The following is a 25,572-nucleotide window of genomic DNA, read 5'->3' as shown; positions in this document are numbered from 1 at the left end:
GTAGAGTGATAGAGAGAGAGAGAGCGAGAGAGAGAGAGCTCTTCCATCCTCTGGTTCACTCCCCAAATGCCCGTGATGATCAGATCTGGGCCAGGCTGAAACCAGGAGCCTGGAATTCTGTCCGGGTCTCCCATGTGGGTGGCAGTGGCCCAAGCAGTTGGGCCATCATCTGCTGCCTTCCCAGGCACATTAGTTGGGAGCTGGAATGGAAGTGGGACAGCCAGGATGCAACAGCACTTCAATAAGGGTTGTTGAATGCTGACCTAACCAGCTGCTCCACACACGGGAATGTCACATGGTCATCTAAGAAGCTGAACTTTCTGAGACCCCCAGAAGTCCCATCGTTCCCCTGTTGTATGCAGCGTTCTTGTCTTTGCAGAAGGATGACATGAAAGCTGAGAGCCCAGCCCGAGTCCGCAGGCGATTTCAAGGATGACTAAGTATATATAATATATATATATATATAATTTTTTTTGACAGGCAGAGTGGACAGTGAGAGAGAGACAGAGAGAAAGGTCTTCCTTTGCCGTTGGTTCACCCTCTAATGGCCGCCGCGGCTGGCGTGCTGCGGCCAGCACACCACGCTGATCCGATGGCAGGAGCCAGGAGCCAGGTGCTTCTCCTGGTCTCCCATGGGGTGCAGGGCCCAAGCACTTGGGCCATCCTCCACTGCACTCCCTGGCCACAGCAGAGAGCTGGCCTGGAAGAGGGGCAACCGGGACAGAATCCGGTGCCCCGACGGGGACTAGAACCCAGTGTGCCAGCGCCGCTAGGCGGAGGATTAGCCTATTGAGCCGCAGCGCCCAGATGACTAAGTATTTTAGCTTCATTTCTCTTAACTGAAAGCTCACACATGCCTGGATCACAAAGTGTCTGGTTTGGAGCCCATTCAAATCGAATGTGGGCCAGAAAAAAGGAGATACGCCCAAGAAAGACCTTTCCTGTGAGGTAAAGGAGCTTGAGATAAAAAATTGTACTAATAACAATCACACTATGTGCAAAAGTAGATCTGATTCTTTAGAACTTTCCTTATTTATTGGAAAGGCAGAATTAGAGAGAGAGACAGACAGACCTTCCATCTGCTGGTTCACTCCCCAAATGGCTGTAATGACCAGGGCTGGGCCAGGCCAAAGCCAGGAGCCAGGAGCTTCTTCCAGGTCTCCCACATGGGTGCAGGAGCACAAGCACTTGGGCCATCTTCCACTGCTTTCCCAGGTGCATTAGCAGGAAGCTGGATCTGAAGTGGAGCAGCTGGGACTCAGTTTAACCCACCGCACCACAGCACCTACCCCTATCTGCTGATTTTAAACAAGCCTCAAAGACATTTTTATACAGTTTATTATTTAGATTTTTAATTTGAATATATTAAGACTCTGTTTCTTTTGGAAATATTCCCCCATTTGAAAACCAAAGCATGAAATAGCATAGGAAATATATCAAGCTTATGCTGTTAGGGTAAATACGTGGTGATTATCTTCTTGACATCCTAAATTTGTGTTTTATATTTTTTCAATTGGGATTAGGATGGGTGTTTTCATTTTCCTTTTTATTTATTTGTAAGACATAGAGACCGAGAGAAAAAAAGAGAGAGAGAGATAACACCTGCTGGTTCATTCCCGAGATGCCCACAACAGCCAGCCCTGAGCCACACCGACACCCGGAGCCTGGAACGACATCTGGGTCTCCCGAGTGTGTCGTAGGGACCTGAGTACTTGAGTCGCCACCTGTTGCCTCACCCTGTGTGCCTTAGCAGGAAGCTGGAATCAGTAGCAGAGCTGGCCCCTGAACCTCAGTGCTCTGGTATGGGACACAGACGTCCTAAATGGCTTTGGTTTAACCTCCCCAAAAGTCCACCCTGACACCCTAAATTTCAGAGTTTTGATCTGATGCTTTCATAGTACAGTTGTGTCATGAAATGGGTGGTGCAAGAACCAAAAAAAATTTTTAAAAAATAAAAAATAAGAAAAGCCGGCACTGCGCCTCAGTAGGCTAATCCTCCGCCTTGCGGCGCCGGCACACCGGCTTCTAGTCCAGGTTGGGGCACCGGGTTCTGTCTCAGTTGCCCCTCTTCCAGGCCAGCTCTCTGCTGTGGCCAGGGAGTGCAGTGGAGGATGGCCCAAGTGCTTGGGCCCTGCACCCCATGGGAGACCAGGAGAAGTACCTGGCTCCTGCCTTCGGATCAGCGTGGTGCGCCGGCCGCAGCGCGCCAGCCGTGGCGGCCATTGGTGGGTGAACCAATGGCAAAGGAAGACCTTTCTCTCTGTCTCTCTCTCTCACTGTCCACTCTGCCTGTCCAAAAAAAAAAAAAAAAAAAGAAATGGGTGGTGCAAGAACCAGGGGCAGGAATACCAGCTCCACTGCCCAGTAGAGGCAGAGGAATTAACCCTGCCGTGTGTCCCCCTAAATGGGGACGGCGAGAGTCAGCAGCCTGTGGCGGTGGAGCGGGAGGTGCCTGGCCCCCAGGGAGGCCTCTGTAACGGGGGACTGTACTGAGAGAGCACAGCAGGAGGTTCGCAGAAAACAGAATTAAAAGTTGACATTGATACAAAAAGATTTTGAATTCCATGCCTAAATGTTTCATAATATAAGTATTCCATGAACTTTTGGAAGACCTCTCATCTATTACTTTTAAAATAAAAGGGTGCAAGGAAGGGAGCTATCTTTAAAGAAAGAACAGAACAACAAAAGCATGTTTGACTGTCACCAGTCACGTTGTACTATAAATCACCATTCTCTCCCTGTTGGCTACAGAAGTCAAGGTTTTCCTTCTGAGCTCCTTGGGAGATATTTGCCCAGCAAATGCCAAGAAGTGCTGCATGTTAATTACTGGAATTACTGCTGTCTCTGCAAAAGGGCTTTATTAGGAAAGACAAGTTTCAAGTCCACATCTTCCTCTGCTCATGCTCATGGAATGCCTCCCCCCGCCACACCCCCCAACACCCCTACCCCGCCTGTGCATGGACAGGACATGCATGCTCCACTCCCAGCCTCTGTTTCTTCAGGGTACAGTAGTTTTCTGGCAGGAGTCGAGTGAGACCTGAGCTGGGGAGACGGGACTGGGACAGGCCCCTTCCCATTGGACTGCCCCTGTGCAGTTTGGACTGGCAGGAAGTCTGCCCCCAGCGGTAGTCACCTGTTCACATTTAGCAGGCTTGACAATGCCGGAAAGTCAGCCCAGCTCAGAGCAAACAGGCAGGTGTGCTAGCACTGGGATTTCAGTTGGCATCCTGGTGTTTGGGTTGCACGTGCATGCTGAGTTAGGCTTCTGTGCAGCTCCCCAGGATTTTTTGGCAAGCATCGTCTTTGTTGCACCTAAGCCGTGAAGGCCTAAGGAGAATTGGTTTTGCTTGTTAACACCTGGCTTCTGGGATCTAACCGTTCAGCATAGTAGAGGTTTTGTTTATATTCTCCGTGTTTGGTCAATTACAGATGCACAGAGCCCTGGGCGCATGTGGTCCGACCGGGTGGCTTGGTGCTGGAGGTGGCAGATCTGTGCCACCCCGGCCCCTCTCACTGGCCGGCAGCTCTGCACGCAGCATCTGTGTTGAGTCCTCTACTTCATGTCTTACTCTCGGTGGGTGGCTCTCCCCTCCTCAGCCACAAGAGATGAGAAGCCGAACCGTGAACCTATGCGGGTTCCCCCGGTAACTCGGTTCACTTCACCTGTACCCACCTGGTTCTCCTCGACTTCTGTTTCAGTGGACAAGGTACTTCCTCATGTCCGAGACTCTGGATTCCATTCTTTCCCCTCCCCCAGCCACACACAGACACACCCCTTCTCTGACACCTTTGTCCCCCTGACCTCACACCTTCTCCCGTTGACTTCCCTTTGAGCGCTGAAACTATTCTGGTCTCTTCCATTCTTAAAAACACAGGCCTTCAATACTGTTCTTCGGGTTTTGTCTCCATCCACTTCTCATGCCAGGGCCAAATTTTTGCAAGGATTGCCTGTATTTGTCTTGGATTCTTCATTGCTGCCGCCTTCTGTGGCTGCTTGCTCTGGCTTTTGGTTCTAGCCAGAGGAGGCACTCGTCTTCCTCTTGCCTTATTCACTGGATGCATTTGGGTTCCTGCCTTCCGCGACCTCTCTGTAGTGAACGGTGTCTGACAGAGCCTGCCCCACCCCTCTGGCCTGCCTTTTTGCTTTCTGTCCATCTCTTAAGCTCCATGCTCATATCCTGATGCCGTCTGGACATTGCCACTCTAATGTCCTGCCCAGCACCTCACCTTCAGCAGATTGCAAACTGACCCAAGTTACCCAACCCTGAAATCTTATTGATTTGATCCTCATTTTTGAAATCCACTAAGAAACCAGATCTGGCCAAAAATCTTGCATATCGATAATTTCAAGGCTGTCTACTTTTTCTGCCTGCCGCGTGTCCTTATTCCTGGTCGCCATCACCTTCTGTCTGAGTTACCGCATCTGTCTCCCTCTCCCCGCCTTCCCTGTCCTTCCTCCAGCTGTGTTCACAGGTGCCTCTAGAAAGCATCCTCATCGTGCTACTCCTCTGCTTCCCTAATGTCTGAGCCCCTCCAGAGCTCTGTGTTCTATGCTGTGCACTAACAGGACAGCAGAGCTCTGGAGAGTTCACAGGGAGGTAGAGAACAAAGTTCTTCCCCACTCAGCCCCACACAGCTCCCAGTCCTGGGCCCCCATCCTTTCCCTCCCACACTCCAGCCCCTCCCACCTGTGCAAACCCCCTCACCCTCCCCCTTCTCTTATTCAGAGCAGCTCAGCTTCCCCCTGAACGTCCCGAGCCTTCTGTCGTATAGCTGTGCTGTGTGGGTTTGGGGTCCCCTGGAAGCAGTTCTGCAACAAGGCTTAGGACCCACGTGACCCCTGAGCCTCAGTTTCCAGATCCTTTTTTTTTTTTTTTTTTTGGACAGGCAGAGTGGACAGTGAGAGAGAGAGACAGAGAGAAAGGTCTTCCTTTTTTGCCGTTGGTTCACCCTCCAATGGCCACCACGGCTGGCGCGCTGCGGCCGGCGCACCGCGCTGATTCGAAGGCAGGAGCCAGGTGCTTCTCCTGGTCTCCCATGGGGTGCAGGGCCCAAGGACTTGGGCCATCCTCCACTGCCTTCCCGGGCCACAGCAGAGAGCTGGCCTGGAAGAGGGGCAACCGGGATAGAATCTGGAGCCCCGACCGGGACTAGAAGCCGGTGTGCCGGTGCCACAAGGTGGAGGATTAGCCTAGTGAGCCACGGCGCCGGCCCCAGATCCTTAAAACCCAGGCTCTTCAGCATTCCGTGAAGATTAAATCAGTCCACCTGTGGAAAGTGCCTGTAGCCATCTCCGACCCTTGGCGGAGTGGTCAGCAAAGCTTTGCTGTCCCACTAATCACGATCCTGCCGTTATCACGAAGACAGCTTGGCTCTGTCCTGGATCTAGACCAGCGCAGAACCCCCTCTCCTCTGTCACCTGTGCCTTCCGTCCATCGTCACTGCCGGCTTACCAAGGGGAGGGTGATGACATCTTGCGTGTCATCTGACCCCTGGCCCCGTGCCTGGTTATATGGTTAGGCACTATGTGCTGAGTAAATATTTAAGAAAAAAAAAAAAAAAGGTAATCAAATGACCTGGAGAAAGAACATTCCGATTACGCTATGCCTTGTACGTGTAAAGAGCTGCCCCTTTGAAAAGTGAGATACAGCTGCCCTCCTGGGTTCGTCTTGTTGTCTGCCAGAACTGGACGGTCGTGAGCCAGCCTCTCTGGGGGTCCCGATCCTGGAACGGCTGCACCTGGGCACCGCATGCAGCTCTGATGCGCTTTAATTCTGTGACACACAGGGGAGTGGGCATGAGTGTGTTTTTAGGACTCTCAGAATTTCCCTTGGGCTCATGTTTTCCCTGCTAGCTGTTGAGAAAACGTCATCGTGCTTGGATTTGTAGGTTCTTTCCTACTGGTGGGGAATTTTTCAGGCTGGCTGTAATAAGAGGGTCTCGAAAAACCACAAGGAAGTCTGGTGTATTCTCATCAAGTAAAACACGATGTCCCTTCTTATTTTCACTTTTGATCTGTGTTTCTGAGCTGATTTCTAGAATTATATTTAAAGAATTTAGTATCAAATAATGTGTATTTTGATGCCTGTGCCATTGGCATCTTTGAATCTTTCCTTCATATCAAAAAATGCTTATTCAGCATTTGCAATTCTGAGGTCTTTTTCTTTATTTCTTTCGTGTATATATGAATCGAAGCATATACACACGCATACTTTTTAAAAGAATACCTTTATGTAAATACGCATGCTTAAAATACTAAAATACGTGTATTGGTTTTAATTTAATTTAATTTTTGATTTGTTCATTGAAAGGCAGACAGGGCAGAGAGAACTTCTATCTACTGATTTCCTCCCCAGGTGCTCGCAGCACAGGGGTCTCAGCCAGGCCAAAGCCAGGAGCCAGAACTCAGCCTAGGTGTCCCACATGGGTGGCAGAGACCCAGGTGCTTGAACCATCACCTGCTGCCTCCCAGGCGAACATCAGCAGGAAGCTAGAATTGGAAGCAGAGCAGGGACTCAAACCTAGGCTCTTGGATGTGAGGTTGCAGGTATACCAAGTGGTTCTTCACCACTGCCCACTCCCTACATACTTTTTAAAAAGTTTATTTATTTATTTATTTATTTGAAAGAGTTACAGAGAGGGAGAAAGAGAAAGATCTTCCATCCACTGATTCACTCCCTAAATGGCCACAAGGGCTAGGGCCAGACCAGGCTGAAGTTGTCAGGATCCTAGAACTCAGCACAGGTCTCCCATGTGGGTGCAGGGGCCCACACACTCGGGCCATCTTCCGCTGCTTTCCCAGGCATGTTAGCAGGGAGCTGGATGGGAGTGGCGCAGCCCGGACTTGAACCCATGCCTGTATGGGATGTTGGCATTGCTGGCAGCAGCTTAGGGCGCTGTGCCACAATGCTGGCCCCATATATACTGTTTTCAATTGTGGAACTAGGTAACATGAATTTTGCTGTTGTGAGCATTTTTTAAGTGTATAGTTCAGGGGTAGTCACCACATTCACATTCAGTACCACCACCACCATCGTCTCCAGAACCCCTCGCGTCGGGTCTCATCCCTCCCTGAACCAAGCTCCTGGGAACCGGTCGTCTACTTTCCATCTCTGCGAAGGTGACTGCTCTGCCTCCTAAGGTGGGAAGACACAGTGCTTGTCTTTTTGTAACTGGCGTATTTCACTTGATATCATGTCTCGGGGTTTGTCCACTGTCGGGGCTTTCCTCCTTTTTAAGATTGAATAATATTCCATTGTGTGCATCCCCTCCCTCCCTCTCTCTCTCTTTCTTTCCCTCTCTCCTTTTTAAAGATTTATTTATTTGTTTGAGAGGCAAAGTTACAGAGAGAAAGAGAGGGAGAGGCCCTCCATCCGCTGGTTCACTCCCCAAATGGCCGCAACGGCTGGAGCTGAGCCAATCCGATGCTAGGAGCCAGCAGCTTCTTCCGAGTCTCCCACGTGGGTATAGAGGCCCAATCACTTGGGCCATCTTCCACTGTTTTCCCAGGCCATTAGCAAAGAGCTGGATCGGAAGTGGAGCAGCTGGGACTCGAACCAGCACTTATATGGGATGCCGGCGCCACATGGAGGCTTAGCCCACTACACCGCAGTGCTGGCCTGCATTGAACTCTCTTGGTCTACTCATCAGTTGGACAGTTAGGTTCCTTCTAGCTCTTGACTGTTGTGAATAGCACTGCTAGAAAGATGGGCGAGCAAGTACCTGCTTGAATGTGTAGGTGGATACCTCTGGATCTACTGACTGCTCACCTCACCTCTCGATGCCTCTGTTGCTTTCGTGCCCTCCCGGTCTGCTCTTGCGGCCATTTCCTACCTGTCCCCCGCATCTTTAGGCCATTTTTCTAGCACGGATGCTTTTCAACTTACGGTGGGTTATGTCCTGCCGAACCCACTCTAAGTTGAAGATAAAGTGGAAAGTGCACGATTCCACCAATTGTACGGTACCCCACAGCTTTGCCACACAGCCCCTGCAGAGCCACGCTTGGCCGGGACCTGTGGCTACTGCCCTGTACTGAGAAGGAGACTTTCCGCCTTCTCTCCTGCGAAGAAAAGATCCACACTGGACATTCCAGGTGTGCAGGCTCCTGAGCGCATGCGTGTCCTCCTCGTGCCACTGGGACGGCTGTCACATCCCTCCCGTCCTGATCCTCCCGCTCGTGTGGGGCCCTCGCGGAACCTTGTGCCAGCTGGGAGGTGGGACTCATCCAGGCTGTACACCCAGCAGTGCCTGCTGCAGAGCGCAGAGCAGTGGCTCCTATGTCTCAGAAAGAAAATGATAGGGCACATTTTTGTGGCTTTGACATCCTGTGTTTTGAAATTTACCTGGTAATAGTAGCAGCAGCTTAGAGCATTAGAGTCCTACGATTGTGATAATGTTGTCTTCTTTTCCTTAGTATGAAAGTCATATATGACAATTTCAGAAAGCATGTAAGGTATAGAAAACATAATATAATGCCTGGACCGGAAGCCAGATGCTATCAACATTGTGATCTGTAGTTTTTTAGTCTGTTTAATGTAAATTTTTTTAAGTATTGAAAATATTTTTACCTCTTTTTGCTCTTGATATATAGATATTCTTTGTCTAAAAAAGTCTTTGTAAATATTGTAATGATTTTATAAGCTGAGAGATAGTTGTAGGGTGTTCAGTAGCTTAGATAGCGTTGTCCAGTTCTGAAAGTGATTTTTTTTAATAGAAAATGTTGAACATCTCAGTTATAAACAATATGGAAAATCTGAATTCTCAGGTTCTTCGTAAGCTGTTAAAGTCGTCTTTTCTGGTCTCTCTTTGAGATCAGTCCTTCCTCTCTCTCTTCCTCCCACCCTCTTCCCTTCTCTGTTGAAATATGCAATTTTATATTCAGCAGTTTTCACCTAGCATTGTGTTTTGATTTCCAGTATCATTAAATATTCTCCATACACTGTTATTTAAGCTGATGAGTTTACCCTACTTTATCTAGTAACCTGTTCTTTTACACTGGAATATCTGAATTGGTCCCAATTTTACATTGTTGTATATCTATCGTACGGTTATCTTGTGTATCTAGGAGATGTTTGTAGATACGTTATAGATCAAAACAGTTTTAAGGCTTCCTATATAAAGGGTTGATGATTTCCTGAGACGGTTGTCTTGCCTTCCTTCATTAGCTTTTCTTTTTCTTGTCCTTCTTTGTGAATTTTGTTGCTGAAGAATTACCTTTTGCTAGTGAAATTCAACGTTTTTTTCCCATGTTAAATGATCTTTCATATTTTTGTACAAATTTGTTTTAATATATTTTACCTTTTACATTCATAAACACTGTAAGATGCACCCTGTTATTTTTTTGCTTACTTTTCAAATTTGTTTGCTCTGTTTTTCAAAAACTTTACATAAAAGGAGGAAAGGGAGAGAGACAGACAGACAGACAGACAGAGGCAGAAGTCTCCCATCTGCTGGTTCATGCCTGAAATGCCAGCAACAGCCAGGGCTGGGCCAGCACAAAGTCAAGAGTTAGGAACTCAGTAGTCTGGGTCCCCTGTGGGTGGAAGAGACTCGTCTCTGAGCTGTGGCCTGCTATCTCCCAGGGTGCACAATAGCAGGAAGCTAGAATTGCAAACAGAGCCAGGACTCAAACCCAGGCACTCCTGATATGGGACGCGGTGTCCCAAGTGTTGTCCTTACCCTGCAGCCAGGGGTGAGCTCGCCCTTGTCTGCTGGTGTTTGCTGTATACTGGTTTTACATTGTAATGGAGGCACAGGGACTCACATCCCTTTGCCCTTTGTTAGAGTTTCATTGCTTTAATAAGACCAAGAGTTCTTTTCTCTTCCCCAGTTCAGAAATATTTCCTCTCCTCTAGCTTTGTTTTTACCCTCCTTCACATTTCTAGAATATTATCTTGTTGCTGTGTTTATCCCAAATCCCAGTACATCTATGACGGGAATCAAAACAAGAGATTTTTCTTATTTTAGGGCCTTGATTTTCCATTGGGAAAAACGAGGAGACCATGAGTACCTGTGGGAGGGGAAGAGTCAGAAAGGGACTGGAGCTCTCAGCATCTGTACCCTGCGCAGTCCTTGCCTGGTACCCTCCCCCCTGAGGATGCTCGCACAGGCTGTAGGAGGGGGTCAATGGGTCTTGGAGGGCTAGAGGCCAAGTGGTCCAGAGGGAGGCTGTCTGATCTTGGCTCCATTGCAGTTATCCATGACCCAGGGGCATACCCGAAGCTCCACACATCGGAGTTACCAAGTCTCCATCCAGTGGAAAAGAGCAGAACTCTTGGGTCTAGTTTCTGCTGCCAGTCCACTCTCTGCGTACCATGGCCGAGTCTTAATCTCCCCAATTTCCTGATTGAAAGAATGAGGAGGCTAAGATGTCTACTCTCTGAGATTTAGTCTCAGTAAATTATAGCCTATGCAGGTGGCAGAGCTAGGCTGGTGATGAACCTGTCAGGAATTTTCTCGGCTAAGTCTTCATTTGTCTTCAGTTTATCAACAAGTGTAGCACTCGGCGTGGCAAGGTGAACCTCTGCCTTCGGGAGTTCGTGTTTCCCACCTTCCCTTCCTGGTCCTCACCTGCCACAAGCTCTCCCTTCTGAAAGACTGCTTTCCTTACAATCTCTGCTCCCCACGCCACCCCCACCCACCTCTTAATGTTTATGAATTAAAGAAAGATGAGCTAAGAACCAAAAATGCCCAGCGCTGATTCATGTCTCTGACCTCACCCCAAACTATGGTGTAAATTTTTTAAAAGGCTAAAATAAAAATATGAATAGAGCTTGGGAAAGTATGAAGTATCAGCGTGAACAAAGAAATGACTACGTGATACACATACCTGATCCCGAACATGTGAACTGTTTATGCCTGGTATAACTGGGCATTGTTAACATTGTTCCCATTGTTAGTAACAGAAATTGCATTGAGAAACCAAACAGCCCCAGGCCACATTTTGTAAGCTTCACATTTATGATAAAACTTACATATCCTTATTTTAGAAAAGTAGTAGTTTTTGTAATATGAAGTCATATGTTGGTCAATGCTTGACACTTGTGAATTATTTATTTTGCTGGTAAAGTGTTTTAATATTTATCCCCCACTTTGATTTCTAGAATGAGAGGACCTGGCTGATTTCTGTGGTGTAACTCACATGACAAGGAAGTATAGTTCAGATACTGTTCAGTGGTGTCCTGTTCCTCTTGAGAATGTATTTGCTGTAATAAAATGCATTTTCCTCTTGATATCCATAAGGCCCAGGCTCAGTCTGTACAGATCTATGCAGTTTTTCTCTTTGTGCTTTTTTAATATAGCATTATAGACTAAATAAAGCATAAGTATTTATACATAGTTGCAGCCTGTGTTTTGTTTGATTTCATTATGTACTGCCTGATCTTCAAACGATATTGAGAAATAATCTTTAACAGAAACCTTGATTGGACGTGATCTTCAGAGACACAGGTCCTTTTATAATTAAACCTTAACTTCCTACTGGGCATTGCGTTGATCTCATCATGTTTTTTAAAACGGTCCTGAGGATTTATTTTCAACATTTCCAAACAGATTGTAATTTCTCAAAAGCCATCATAGAGTCATAAATCGGAGTATCCCAAAGGCACTGTTTTTAAATTGATTTGTCTTAGTGTACTTGTCCACTGCATAATTTTTTTTTTTTTGCTGTCGGTCATGTGACTCCTCCCGTCCATAACACACGCACTTAAAATTCTCACTTCCTGATTGAGCCATCAAGATTACGTAAGATGTAAATCAGCCTAAATACCTAAGAGCAAGGATTTTAAGGGGAAAACGCTGTTTTCTTTTTCTGTTTCATTATTAACCGCTAAGAATCAGAGTGAGTGTGTGCTTGCCTATTTGTGTTTGGAAACAAGAGACTGTTAATGGGAGTTGTTTTTTTTTTTTAATTCCCTTTCAGATTGAATTAGACTTTGCTTTCATTATAAAAAATAATGTACCAACTCGGTAGCCTGTAAGAGTGGTCCCTTTGCAGGACCGAAGTCAAACGGTTCCGGTTACTGAGAGATTCACTTACTTGTTCCTCTTCTCCTGAGCTGAGTGAAGAGCACCCCACCTCTCAGAAGGTAACCGTTTGCTCTCTCAGAGTTGTGAGCTGCTTAGCCTGCTGCTGCCTGAGAGAAGTGAAAGTCACTTCTCAAGGGCAGGATGACACTTGCTGTCCGGTGGGTCGTGGATATCCCATTTTCTCAGCGTGGTTTTGAAGTTGTCATAGTAACAGCCTGACAGTGAGAGGGTCTTTGTAGGAGTTCGTTAGCTAGAGTTAATTAGTTTTATTAACTCTGTGTTTGCTTATTTCTTATGCCTTTTGGACAAACAAGGGCGATAGATAATTGCTCAGATATGTATTTCGTGTTTGTTCTTTCTTGGGGTTCAAGGACTTGATGTTTTGCAAGTGGGTTTCAGTAGAGGAATGAGATTGTTACTAATGGATCCTAGATGGGCTAAGCTTGGGCTTTTAATTACTTTGTAAAACTGTGCTGTCACTGTAGGGCTGGGTTTTAGTTTCGTTGGAAGAGGTGAGTTTTGAAGTTCCCACAGATTTAATTCTGACTTGCTTCTAAGCATTCACAACTCTTTTTTGCTTTGATTATGATGTATTTTAGAATAAGAATTGGGGGACATATAAGGGAAATGGGATATAAGGGAAAGGGATAAAATTATGTCTTTAAAAAGGCAACACTCAGATATAGCAACAGAAGCACGTTTATGTTGTAAGAAAAAAATGTTGAAGAGAAATGTTTTCTATGAAGCTTAAGAATGCGATACTCTTTTATGGCTGTCAATGAACCAAAATAGACTCGCCCCTAGGAAAGTTGGTGGGGATTTTTTTTACCTCGGTTGGGATCTTGGGTGGGTGAAGTCTTGTGGCAGAAATACTTGTCAATATGATGATGGGGAAGAGGACGCCGGTGCCTGGGCGGTGCAAGGGCCACCAGGACTGGTCTGTGCTGGCCGTGGGCACTTGGAGTGTCAAGTATTGGTGCATTTGTTTTCTTGTGAGAGAGATCAGAGAGAAGTGACACTTAGAAAGGTCTCACATGCGTTTTGTGGGTTTACTGCTGGTGCACTCCTCACTGTTGTGCTGGGCCCTTGCCATGCATGGGAGTCGGGGCGACAGTGTGTGCACCAGCAGCAGCCAAGGTGCTAATGCACGCCAGTGATGTCAGGAGTTAGAAGACAGTAAACAAGGTCAAAGTGTCCCGTTGTGCCGGAAGAAGGTTTGTTTTTATGAGCTGGACAGTACATGGATGAAGTAATTTTTCAAAACAAACTTCAGATTTATATGTGCTTTTTTTTTCCTCTTTGGAAAAAAAAATTATCCAGATAAGATTTAGTTGTATTTATTCAAGCAGAATTATCTTTTGTATTTTTTTCCTTATTTCCTGTTGATTTTTAAAATGTGTATATATATTATTTTTACACAGAGAAAAATACTCTTGGTCTAAAATTCTGCCATTTGAGAGCTCAGGACAGGAGCCCGGTAGTCTGAAAACACGGCGAATGCTGGTCACATTCGCCTGCGAACGCATTTCTTCTAGTCTTCTAACTTGGACTCGTCTCTGGACAGGCAAGTTTTACTACGAGAAAGTTAATCGCGCAGAACAGCGCTGACTGCTTGGCTCTTGCCTTAATGCATTTTCCAACCTTGAACCTGAGAAGGCCAGAGGCTCGAGTCTCTGGTTCATCTGGGCGGTTAGCTGCCGGCTGCGGGTTCTTGAGGTAAGAAGCGGGTGTCCCGGGGCGGGGTGTGTGTGTGTGTGTGTGTGTGTGTGTGTGTGTAGTAACAACAGCAGTGGTGCCACGTGGCACCCAGAGGACGCCTCCGTCTGTCCTGGGGATTCCTGGTCCTCACAAGTGCCTCCAGTGCCTCCGGGACGCACTTGAACTTGAGGCATCTCTGGGAGCCGGGACACTGGGAGCTGCACAGCCGACCGGGGAACCACAAACACAGCGTTTAAAGTGAAAGCAGGCCCTAGAGGAAGCAGAGGCAGCGGCAGCGGGCATCTCGCTCCCAACCTACTGGAAGACAAAGTGAGTTCTGTTTGTTCCTTTGTTCGGCCGTCTGTCCTCCGTGCCTCTTCTTGCTGACAGTATTACACACTCACTGTGTGGCGGATGCCAGGTTGTTTTCCCCTTCACTGGGAAGCGGGAAGTGGAGTTTGTTAAATAGCTAATTGCTTCTTTTATCTCTTCCATCTCTCTTCCACTATCTCAGGGCTTGCCTCACAGAGATAGGAAGGGATTCAAATTTAGTTATCAGGGAGGAAACAAAAAGGGATTTTGTTGTGCCCGTGTTTTTACATAGTGCAAGAACTTTGGCCTTAGGAATGACTGCCCTGAGTTCCATTTGGAGGATGTGTGTCCCCAGGGCAGGTGCACGGCAGATAGGGGGCCCCAGGTGGGAGCTGTGCAGGGACAGGCTGGCAAGGGATCCACGCCAGGAGGCAGCAGTCGGGAAAAGGAACAGAGCTGAGGGCATACAAGTTATTTAATGAATGTGGGAAGCAACAAGTCTAATGTAAAGGCTCAGCCGTGTCCACACAACGGAGCTTGCCCTGGCTGTTGGGAGTGTCGCGTCTTGTGGATGTGGAGAGCGCGGGCTGAGTGGCCTTTGGATTGCACAGAGAGTCCCCTCACCTGTGCCGGAGAGCCTGTGACATCAGCCTGATTCTGCCACTCGGCCCGCCTCCATCTTGCTTGCTTGTTTTTTACTCTGTCCTGTCTCCAGAGCCTGTGGCGTGGCTGGATTAATTTCTAATGAAACACAGTTACGTGGTTTTGGAAACACAAAGCACAAGGAAATACAGAGTAGCTTGTGATTTGTAATGAAATCATCTCTCCTTATAAAATGGGCCGACTGTTTTTCCCCCCCCCACCCCCCCCACGACGTTCTTGATTTTCTCCACTTGAGTAATAATACTTTGAAGGTAGGAGGAGGCGGCACCGCCACCGTGTGGAATTGGAAAGTAGAAATCGGAGATCTTACTTTCTAGATCTAACATGGAGCGTTGTGTGGGCGTAAGTCAGAGCTTCCGCGGGCTGAGCGTCCCAGCTGATCTGGTGGGACCTGGGTGGCTGTCATTGTAGCCTCCTCCTAGAGATGTCTGCAAATTATTAATTCCGCAGACATCTCCGAGCATCATCTTTAGGTATGGAGCTGCGGTTAGAGCTGCAATTTTTCTCAATTACACTTGCAGAGATTTGCTTTGTAAATTAAAGATTAAGAACAGTTGGGTGAGCGAGCAGGGTACCTCGGAGGCGGATGGTGCCCTTCGGAGTGGCCCCTCCTAATTAAAGGGGAAGGGGCTGCTATCTGCTGCCTTTCATTCTTGGCAGTAGGGGAAGCAAGGCCCCCAGCCCCCTCTTATTTTTCTCCTCTTTTTTCCCATTGAGCTTTCTCCCTTGTCAGTGACCCAGAAACTCATTGGTGATCTGCCTATCTCAGAATGAATAGTAACATAAGCATGTGTGGCACTTGCAAAAAAAAAAAAAAAAAAGTTCAACGTGCATTTATCCATTTAGAATTCCACTTGAGTTGCGCCTGAGAGTGTTGTAATCGGTGTTGCTGTCTCCACCCCTTTGTCAACCGAGGGCACTGCCGGCCAGAAAAGTGGGGGGTCCTGATTTTGCTCTTTCACGAATAGATGGCTGCGTTCCACTGGACGTAGTCAGAAGATGGCGGCCGCGGCTCCGAGCAGGGCGTGTGGGGGATGTCTGGGAATACCGTTCTTATCAAAACCAAGGACACCTGGTCGTTAGCGTGGTACACGTGTCAACAAGGATGTTGACAGATGTCCACGCCGCTCGGTGTGGCGCTGCAGCTTCTTGGACCAGTCACTGGAATAATTCACATTGTTTATCCTCCAGTTAAGCAATAAGCCCTCGAGCTCCCTTCTCGGAAGAATATGCTTCAGGAGAATTTCGTTAGGCTGGGGTAGCGGCGCAGTTGTTTTTGAACCGAGAAAATGAAGGCACTTTCTTGTCTCTGTTTCTGCCGCTTTAAGTGGAAGTAGTATGTGCCACTTCTCAGATTATCTTGGAGACTCTGAAACAATGTCCTCCTGAAAGTGTATCACACTGGGGAGCATCCTGGAACCGTCAGTTACTTCTGCTGTCAGGTTGATGGCGTCAGTCCTCTGTTCAGCTTGGGGAGCGTGGATACGAATGCCCCAGAAGCAGCTTGTTTTTAAAACTCCCGGTGACACGGAAGCAGAGCGCTTCTTAAACTCCTAACCAGACGTGCGGAAAGCTCAGATGTGAGCATGTGTCTGTAATTTCCTGGAGAGCTTTTCACTGGGATTTGTCGCCAGCTTGCAGTCTGCTTTCTGGGGGGCACAAGTGTGCTCGTACTCTGACACCCTGGGAAGGGCGAGGGGGGCTGGCGTCTGCAGCCCCTGGTGTCCCATGGGATGGTTGGATGACAGCTGGACAGTGGGGCACTTCCCAGTCCTTGAAGGGGCAGCCAGTGCTGACCAGGCAGATCCTGTTAGGGGGCATTTCCTGGGTTGTTGTTGTTTTTTTTTTTTTTTTTTTTTTAATGTGTAATAATGTTAGATATTCAACAGGGTACTCCACTTATGGTCCTTTTCTAAGATGTGACTTACATTAATTTGGTTTTTACCCATTAGTATTTATTTCTTTTTTAAAAATATTTATTTATTTATTTGAAAGTCAGAGTTACACAGAGAGAAGAGAGGCAGAGAGAGAGAGAGGTCTTCCATCTGATGGTTCGCTCTCCCGGGCCATAGCAGAGAGCTGGACAGGAAGTGGAGCAGCCGAGTCTCGAACCGGCACCCATATGAGATGGGATGCCGGCGCTTCAGGCCAGGGCATTAACCCACTGTGCCACAGCACCGGCCCCCATTAGTATTTATTTCAAGAGGGTTGAATAAATGACTTAAATGAAAACTCCAAAAGCGTGACAATGAAGAAACGTGATCAATATTGTGACGCACGCAGCAGGCCCCCGAGACGCGCGGATGAGTGTTAGCTCTGGCAGCGCCCCTGTGCCGGGGACGAGGTGAGAACTCCCCCACTGCCGTTGTCCCAAGCACCTGTGTGTCCTCTGAGTGGGCTCTCTGCAGTGGTGGAAGATCTCTGTCGTTGGAGGGCTACAGAGAGCCTGTAATTAGCCCCGCTGAGTAAGGGAGATAATGGAAACCCACTGACTCCAGCCGGGCCATCTTCTCCATTGCAGCAGTGAGCGCTTGGGGAACCCGCCTCCCAGGAAGTTGCAGTGGGGCGAGTGGTGTCTCAGGAGGGGACGCCGCAGGCTGACAACTGTGGACGTGGTGTTGCTGGAACCCACATGGGACCAAAGTAAAACAAACAAAACAACCAAAGATTTGATGGAAAAAGGAGAATTGTCGTATATGTGATTTATAAAGTAGCTCACAAAATAGAATTCTGGACATGAAAGCCCTAAAGAACCTCTCCTTATCTTCAGGATAGGGGAGACTGGGGAGTACTTCTGAAATTCTGTGATTCCCAGTTGAAAGGCTTTCATTCTATGAGAAAATGTCTTTTATTAAAAAAAAAAGAAAAGAAAAAGTTGTGGCTGTACAAAAAGCAAGGTTGTTAGTCTCATTTTCTTAAAAAAAGATTTATTTATTTATTTATTTGAAAGAGTTACACAGAGAGAGGAGAGGCAGAGAGAGAGAGCAGGCTTCTATCCGCTGGTTCACTCCTCAACTGGCTGCAACAGCCAGAGCTGCGCCGATCTGAAGCCAGGAGCCAGGAGCTTCCTCTGGGTCTTCCACATGGGTGCAGGGGCCCAAGCACTTTGGCCATCTTCTACTGCTTTCCCAGGCCATAGCAGAGAGCTGGATCGGAATTGGAGCAGCCGGGACAAGAACCAGCACCCATATGGGATGCCGGCACTGCAGGTGGCAGCTTTACCTGCTACACTACAGTGCTGGCCCCCAGTCTCCTTATTTTGAAGAATGGTTCTTTCCTCGCGTGTTAAATGGCAAGCCTTGAACATTCTGAACTGAGTGTCTCCGTGTGGCTCAGGAGAAGCAGTAAACGTACAACACATCGCACCTGCAAGCGCAGGGCAGGGAGCAGGCGTCCTCACACCCCCTTCACGTGATAGTCCCTGGACACAGGGTTTCTGTCCCACAGCCAGTAGCTGATGTGCCTGTGGGTAGTCTCTAGTAATGGTGGCAGTGGTTTGGGGAGCATCACTCGGTGCCAGGTGCTAACACTCAGAGCTGATCCGAGCGCCGCCACTTAACAGCCCCCCGAGTGATGGTGAGTGATGGCGAATGCTGGCATAGGCTGGCACGTGACGCTGCCCTGAGCAGATTGTCTGTGGCTGCGACGGTCAAGAGAGGTCTCGTGGATCCAGCGTGTTGGAGACAGAGCTCCACCGCATCGTCCTTGAGGACTGCAGGAGACGGAGTCCTGGTCCAGGAGACAGGTGCAGAGGCGCCGGCAGGGATGGGAAATACGGCTGCGCGGTCCTCGCCCGGGCTGCGACTTGACTGTCACCTGCCGGCACGCCTTCATGTGAATCCTGAGTCGCTGGGGGCAGCAAGCGCTGTCCCGAGGAGGCTTCATCTGGCCAGCATCAGGCTGTGGGCAGCCCAGGACTGCCGCTGGGAAGTCCAGGAAGCTGGAGAAGAGAGGGTCTCGCTATGGGTCAGGTCCCTGAGAAGGGATTTCGCAGCCACCTGGACAGTGGGGTCTGTTGGTGGGGATGCAGAAGTGGCCCCAGCTTTTTAAACCAGGGCTCCACATAAGGCTCTTATCAGGCACCTCACGGGGGTCAGCTCACTGTGGGGCTGGTGTTTCCACCATTCTAAGAGAACGGGCGAAGGCCCATTGGAGTTGGTAGTTGGTATAGAGTCGTACGACACCTGGGATACAGAAGACGGGCTCCAGGCAGCCCTGGTTGGCCTACTGAGGCTTGGTCCTCCTGCACTGGCTCTGTTGGGGCAGGTGGGGGGCAGAACACAGCTGTGCCCCATGTATGCTCTGTGGAGGAGGCCGGGGAGTGGCTGGATCAAGGGGCGGAACCTCAAGGAAGAAGGTAGGAGGGTGAGCAGAGGGGCTGAGACCCCGTCCGTGTGTTCGCCAACTCCACATGTCCTCGCTGAGGCTCTCCAGGGATGAGCGTGGCTGGCAGTGGGGACATGGGTGACGGACATGGCCGAGGGCCTGGGTCCTGAGGGCTGAGTGCGGGGGGAGTGCAGGTGTGCCCTGGGAACACCTGCGGGGGGCCTCACCTCCTGTGAGGTCACATGGGCCCTGGAGGCATTGGGGACTTCACACAAGTGAGACTCACAGACGGGGAACAGAATGCACTAAGGCCCAGAGGAAGCCCGGCGCGCAGGACGTCTAAAGGAGTGATGGTGACAATGGGACTGGATGGAGGACGCGGCTACAGGGGGCCTGCGGGGTGGGCAGGGGAGGGACCCGGCCCTTATCCTAAGGAGGTAGGGAGCACTGTGAATTTTCAGTGCTGGGGTAGCGTGATGAGACTCATGTTCCTGCCTCTGCTCTGCAGAGCGGCTCTTAGGGAACCAGTCCTGGGGCAGGGACACGGGTTAGCAGGCCCCGGGTGATGCAGAGGCAGGAGGCAGAGGCCAGCCACCCGGTGTTGGTAGTTCAGAGTGGGGGGTTGTGGGAGTTGGGGCACTTGCTGGTGTTATGGAAGATGCTGGGGGAAGGGAGAAGGAGGGAATGACAGTTAACCATGGTGTCTAGGGGAGCCAGCTGGGGTGCTGGGGGGGTCCTTGACTAGGAGGCACGGGGTTGGGGGGAATCACTTGGGGTCTGGGATATATTAGGTTTGGCTGTGGGCACGTTGGGACCAGGAGCTGGTATCCCGCATAGCCAGCACAGGAAGCTAAAGCACCAGGTGTGGTCAGAGAGAGGCGTGTCGTAATGCTTTAGGCTGGAAGTGAAGCCGCTGAAATGGCCGTAAGAGGAGGAGGTGAGCAGGGTGGAAGGCTGAAGCCGGTGAGCTGAGAGACCATGTTGGACGTTTCGCTTCTGTCTGGAAGGTGATGAGCAGAGCCGGGTGGGGGTGGGGCAGCTTGGAGGCTGGACGCGGAGATGCGCACAGCATGAAGAAGAGGACCAAGAACAGAGCAAGACAGAATGGGAACGAGGACCAAACCTCAAAAAAAATTTTTTCTAATTGAAAGAAAGGGGAAAGCAACCTCTTGTAGCTTGCAGAATCCGACTGCATCTGATAGTCTGTGTTTTGTTATCTCTTTTCCATCTTCTAGTTTTCTTTGCTGTGTGTCTTTGGTCTCTGTGCTTCGTTTGTAAAAGGTGCACCTGCCTGCTGGGGTTGCTTGTGAGAACCGAATGCGTTTTAAAGCAGTGCCTGACACACAGTAAGTGCTGTATAAGTGATTGTCAGTAGAAGCAAGAAAGAGAACCCATACGTAAGCATTACACACAGACATCCATCGTCACATTCTTAGCATGTACATGACTCCGTAGTTTAAGTAGCAGTGGTAACCTCGTTCTACCAACAAAACATGCCTGGGAAACTTCAAGTGACTTATTCCAGGTCTTTCTGGTAACCCGTGGCCTAACTGGCAGACAGGCCCCCATGCAACTGACTTAGGAGTCCTCCCGCAGAGCCATGGCACAGCCCTGGGCCACCACAGCGTGAACACTGGACTTGGAGCACTCTGTGGCAGGGCAGTTGGGAGCGACTCGGTCAGCCTTAGCCTCGGCGCCCCACCTCGCTGACGGACTGCGGTGTGTGCTGTCCGCTTGGCGCCCACAGGCACCAAACTTTGCCCTTACGGGGACTGGATACGTCCTCCTGACTCATCCTGCTGCCCTAGCGACATGGGCTTCTGCTCTAACGGGTTCCTACAGGCTTAGAACTCCCCGCTGAAGACATGCGTGGCTCGCTGGAATGCCTTGCCTCAGGAACTGTAATAAAAGTGGCGTTGCTGTTCAGCCCAAGGCTCTGGACTCAGCACACAACCATCTGAGAGGACAGCGCGGGTCAGCGTGGCTTGGCCACGGTACCCAGAAAATGCGGTCAAACAGGAGTCCCAGATGGTTCTGTCTGTGCAGGTATTCCTAAGATGAGATCAGCATTTCAATCAGTAGACTTTGTGCAGAGCAGGTCACCCGCCAGAACGTACGTGGGTGGGCCTCTCCCAGGCTGCTTCGGAGAGGAGCTGAGGTCTGCGGAGGAAGGAGGAACTTCGTATCGGCTCTTCTCCTGGTCGCCAGCCTGCCCTGCAGGCATAGGGCTTGCCAGCCCCCTGAATTGTTCAAGCCCAGTCCTGAAGATAAATCTCAGTAGCTCAGTCTCTCCCCACCCCTACATGAGCATACAGGTGCATGCATTCACACACACACACACACACACACACACACTCTGCATTGGTTCTCTTTCCCCAGAGAACTCTAATGCAGATGGGAATATACAGACCTTACATTGTTCCGCTGCTGTAGATATTAGCAAAAAGCTGCAGCAGGTGTCCTTGGTATCCGTGTATAGCACTAGCTGTGTAGATAAGAAAAGTGAGTTAGGGAAGGGACACGATGCCCCACAGTGATGCAGAAGGTTGGTGGGAGAAGCACGGAGCAAGTGCGGGTCTCCCCTGGTGCAGCTCAGCTGCTTTCTTGCTATTTGGCTCTCAGACTTTGATTAGCAAAGTAATAAAATGACTCGTCGCTGTGCGGTCATTGCTGACACTGACGGAAGGTAGTGTTTGGGTTGCTTTGCAGGTGTTAATGATTTTAGTGCTTGCAAGTGCCCAGTGAGTTAGGGTCTGGTAGAATCCTCACTTCATAGATTATAAAGCACTGAATTGCCATGAGCAGCCTGGTCATTGCTGCACCGCTGGGGATGACGGAGCTGGGCTCGGGCGCCAGGCGAGGCCCCTTAGCTAGCTCGACGGTGTCCTGAACACAGCTGTGACTCTCTCCCTGTCTAGCACATGGGTTATGGTGGTGGAGTGCATGTTTAGAAGTTGTTCCTCCAGGGCCCATCCGTGGTACTGCTGGTCTCTGAGAATCAGAAGATACCCCCGTTCCAGCAACGGGCGGGCTCCTCGCTCAGGGCACGGAAGAACCTGGCGATGTCCGTGGGTTCTTGCCCAGCTGTCTGCAGTGTGTTCTGGGCAAGAAGGAAGCAGACTGCTTCGAGTGCGTGCCTCGGTTCACTGCAGGTGTAGCCGTCGTCAGTGCCACGTGCCGTGAGCCAGCTTCTGCCGTAAGTGCTTTGGCAAACATCCCCTGTAGAGTTGTCTCGGCAGTCCAGACAGGAAGACCTTACATCGTGTGCTTTTTTTTTTCTTTTTGAAGATTTTATTTGTTTGAAAGAGTTACAGACAGAGAGAGAGACATAGAAAGATCTTCCATCTTCTGGTTCTCTCTCCAAAACCAACAGGTAGGGCTGGGTTGGGTCAGAGCCAAGAGCCACTTGCTTTCTCCAGGTCTCTCACATGGGTGCAGGGGCTCAAGCACTTAGGCCATCCTCCGCTGCTTTCCCAGGTGCATTAGCAGGAAGCTGGATCAGAAGTGGAGCAGCCAGGACTTGAACCCTTGCCCATATGGGATGCTGGCTCTCAGGCTGCAGCTTTACCCTGCTACACCACAGTGCCGGCCCCTTATATCATGTCTTATGACACAAGAGTCATGACCCCTGGAGAGTTAAGTAAGCTTTGTCCAAGTGTTCCTGTGTCCAAGTGTTCCTGGTCACTCTGCTGTGTCCCAGTGCCTGCCAGATGGGCTGTGAGTTCTGCGGCAGCATGGACTCTTACCAGTGGCTCCACCCCCACCCTTCAGCATCCACCAGTGCTTAACAGACATGCATTTTCATTCCAAACCAATTCCAGAAAGCCACGGGCCAGGAAAAGATAATGGGCCCATGGGGCCTTTAGGGTCTCTGTGATGATTGGAGGATGTTTTCTCCGTCTGTGCTTTAAGGTGAGCATATTTGTGGATGAAGTGGGATCATCCCCACAGAAGGAGATCCTGTGGACATCACTCTCCCTGGCATTTAGCACCAACCTTACATGGTGTGTGCGCCACACTCATCTAGGGCAATACCTGAACAATGTTGATGCTTTTAAGATCACATTGCATATATCTTGTAAAGATTTATTTATTTGAAAGAGGTACAGAGAAAGGTAGAGACCAAGAGAGAGGTTTTCCATCTGCTGGTTCACTCCCCAGATGGCCATAATGACCGGAGCTGCACCAATTCGAAGCCAGGAGCCAGGAGCTTCTTCCAGGTCTCCCACGCAGGTGCAGGGGCCCAAGGACTTGGGCCATCTTCTACTGCTATCCCTGACTATAGTAAAAAGCTGGATCAGAAGAGGAGCAGCCGGGACTAGAACCAGTGCCCACGTGGGATGCTGGCGCTTCAGGCCAGGGCTTTGACCTGCTGCACCTCAGTGTTGGCCCCACGCTACATATTTTTAATACATGCCTAAAGTTCTCTGTTTCTTCTCTTATTCCAGAATCTTCTCTCTCACACTGCCTCTCTGCACACACACATACTCATACGTTGCTTCTTTAGTTTGTCACCTACCTATAAAAATTTGTATTCATGAATTTTATTTATTGGTGAGACAGAAAAAAAGCTCCCATCTGCTGGTTCACTCCCCAAATGCCCTCAATAGCCAGGGCTGGGTCAGGCCAAAGCCAGGGGCCAGGAATTTCATTGGGGTCTCCCATGTGAGTGGCAGAGACACAAGTACTAAGCCATCACCTGCTGAATCCACGGTGTCCTGGAATCTGGAGCAGAGTGGCAACTCAAACCTGGGTGCTCTGATGATGGGATGTGGATGTCCCAAGGGACCTTTGGTATTCTTTTTAAAGATTTAGCTAGTTGTTTATTTGAAAGAGTTTTAGAGGAGAGATCTTCCATCATCTTTCAGGTCTTCCATGTAGGTGGTAGGGGCCCAAGTAGTTGGGCCATCTGCTGCTGCTTTCCCCAGGCCATTAGCAGGGATCAGAAGTGGAACAGCTGGGTCGCAAACCAATACCCATATGGGATGCCGGGTGTTGCAGGCGGTGGCTTTACCTGCTACGCTACAACGCTAGCTCCCCAAGCTGGATCTTCACTGTCATGCCAAACGCTCACCCAGCCACCTATTTTGTATTTCTTTTTTGCTGAAATATCTGAAAAGCCACTTTGTAAAAAGAAGCTATTATTTATGTTTTGTACTGGTTTTCCCCCTCCATTTCATTTCCTTTGCTTCTTGTAACTGCGAACCAATGATGATTCAGTACCATTACATAAGCTTAGATTTCCTTTTAGAAATGCTAAGATTTACCAAAAAAAAAAAAAAAAAAAAAAAAAACCAAGTCGGAGTTAGGCAGCGTCAGTGCATAGCCACCATCTGCCTTGGACTGTCTTTGATGGTGCAGGTGCGTGGGTGATTCTGATACAAGTGATGGCTGATTTCTGGTATAAACCAAAGCTTAGACATGATGTGGATTTTCATCTCTGGAAAGCGGAGGGCAGGGTCCAGAAAGGCAGCATTTGTGCCTATCTCCTCGTCAGGTACGTGAACTACACGGGCCTGTCCACCACTTGTACTGCGAGTCAAGGTCTATGCCGCCTCTTATATTTCTTCACCTTTTTAAAACAAAACAAAACTTGGACAGCAGGAACTCCATTATTGTCAGCATCAGAAGCCTTAGAACTGACACCCAAACCAGGACCCTGCAAGAATGCAGGTTCACTCAGTGAAACCTCGTTAAAGGCCTGCCTGCTACCAGGCTGGCACCTTCGTGTGGCTTTCAGAAGCTTCAAAGTGGAGCCGTCTCTTTACAGCCAGCCCAATGCAAGCAAGAATATAATTCTCGAAAAGTCAGGTGGGGAGTGTTGGCTCAGCCGGGAGAACGTGGGGCAGCCTTGCCTCCAGGGAGCTATAAAATTAACACATTGGAGAAGCGTGCCCTGGCCACCTCCCCGCACTCGGGTTGTTCGCTGGCACTCCCGCTGTTGAGTGTCTGTTAGTTTTCTAGTCTCTCTTTAGTAAGGAGGAAGGAAGAGTTCTCCTTTAGACGTCATTAGAAGTGACTGCAGCATTTTGGTGCGCCCCAGCCTGGAGGAGCTCTGCTTGCTGTCACCGGCGTGGCAGAAGCTGACGGTCACGTGCTGGGGTCCTGGCTGGCACATCCCAGCCATGATGGAGAAACCGTGTTGCTTTAATTGTCCCTTCTTGCCTGCCTCCCTTGCCAAGCCCAGTGGCTTCTGTTACAACATGTGGCAACTTCTCCCTTGGAGGCTAACTCAGTCCAAGTCACCATAATATTTAGAGCTAGCTACAAAGATGTTTCTTGCCCTAAACCCACGCCAAATCTCAAACTGCATTCTCTCTGGCCATTCAAATCAGTCCAGCTCTTCTCTGTTTTATGCCTGTTCAAACAGATAAACAAGGCACATCATGCCTGGTGTTGCTTTGAGCTCAGTCACTTCCTCCTAAAACAGTCTCTGATAGCGTGTTCATTTTAAGCATTGCAACTGGGGCCAGCATTACGACGCAGCAAGTTAAGCCACCACCTGGTGACTCCAGCATTCCATATGGGCTCCTGGTTGAGTGCCGG

The 25,572-nt window shown here is 49.3% G+C and overlaps 1 protein-coding gene across 24 annotated transcripts in view; it reads left to right on the top strand.

Moving 5' to 3' along the window:
- The window catches only part of LOC149127589 (uncharacterized), a 139,713-nt gene that overhangs the window by 30,813 nt on the left and 83,328 nt on the right, over positions 1-25,572 (top strand). For 4 of the 24 annotated variants that reach the window (XM_089328600.1, XM_089328597.1, XM_089328596.1 and 1 more), the window contains 2 exons: positions 13,592-13,743; positions 13,838-14,055. The exons of 14 other annotated variants lie outside the window; for them this stretch is intronic. In XM_089328600.1, the coding sequence (XP_089184726.1) occupies positions 13,592-13,743; positions 13,838-13,982 (297 nt within the window). In that variant the 3' untranslated portion in view covers positions 13,983-14,055. 6 more of the 24 variants (XM_089328602.1, XM_089328603.1, XM_089328618.1 and 3 more) reach the window with 4 other exon arrangements.

This window comes from Oryctolagus cuniculus, chromosome 3 (assembly GCF_051225735.1).
Source record: "Oryctolagus cuniculus isolate XC-2025 breed Fujian yellow rabbit chromosome 3, ASM5122573v1, whole genome shotgun sequence".
NCBI classification, from domain to species: Eukaryota; Metazoa; Chordata; class Mammalia; order Lagomorpha; family Leporidae; genus Oryctolagus; species Oryctolagus cuniculus.
Note: the sequence above shows the minus strand (reverse complement) of the source record. Positions and strands in the feature narration are given on the sequence as shown.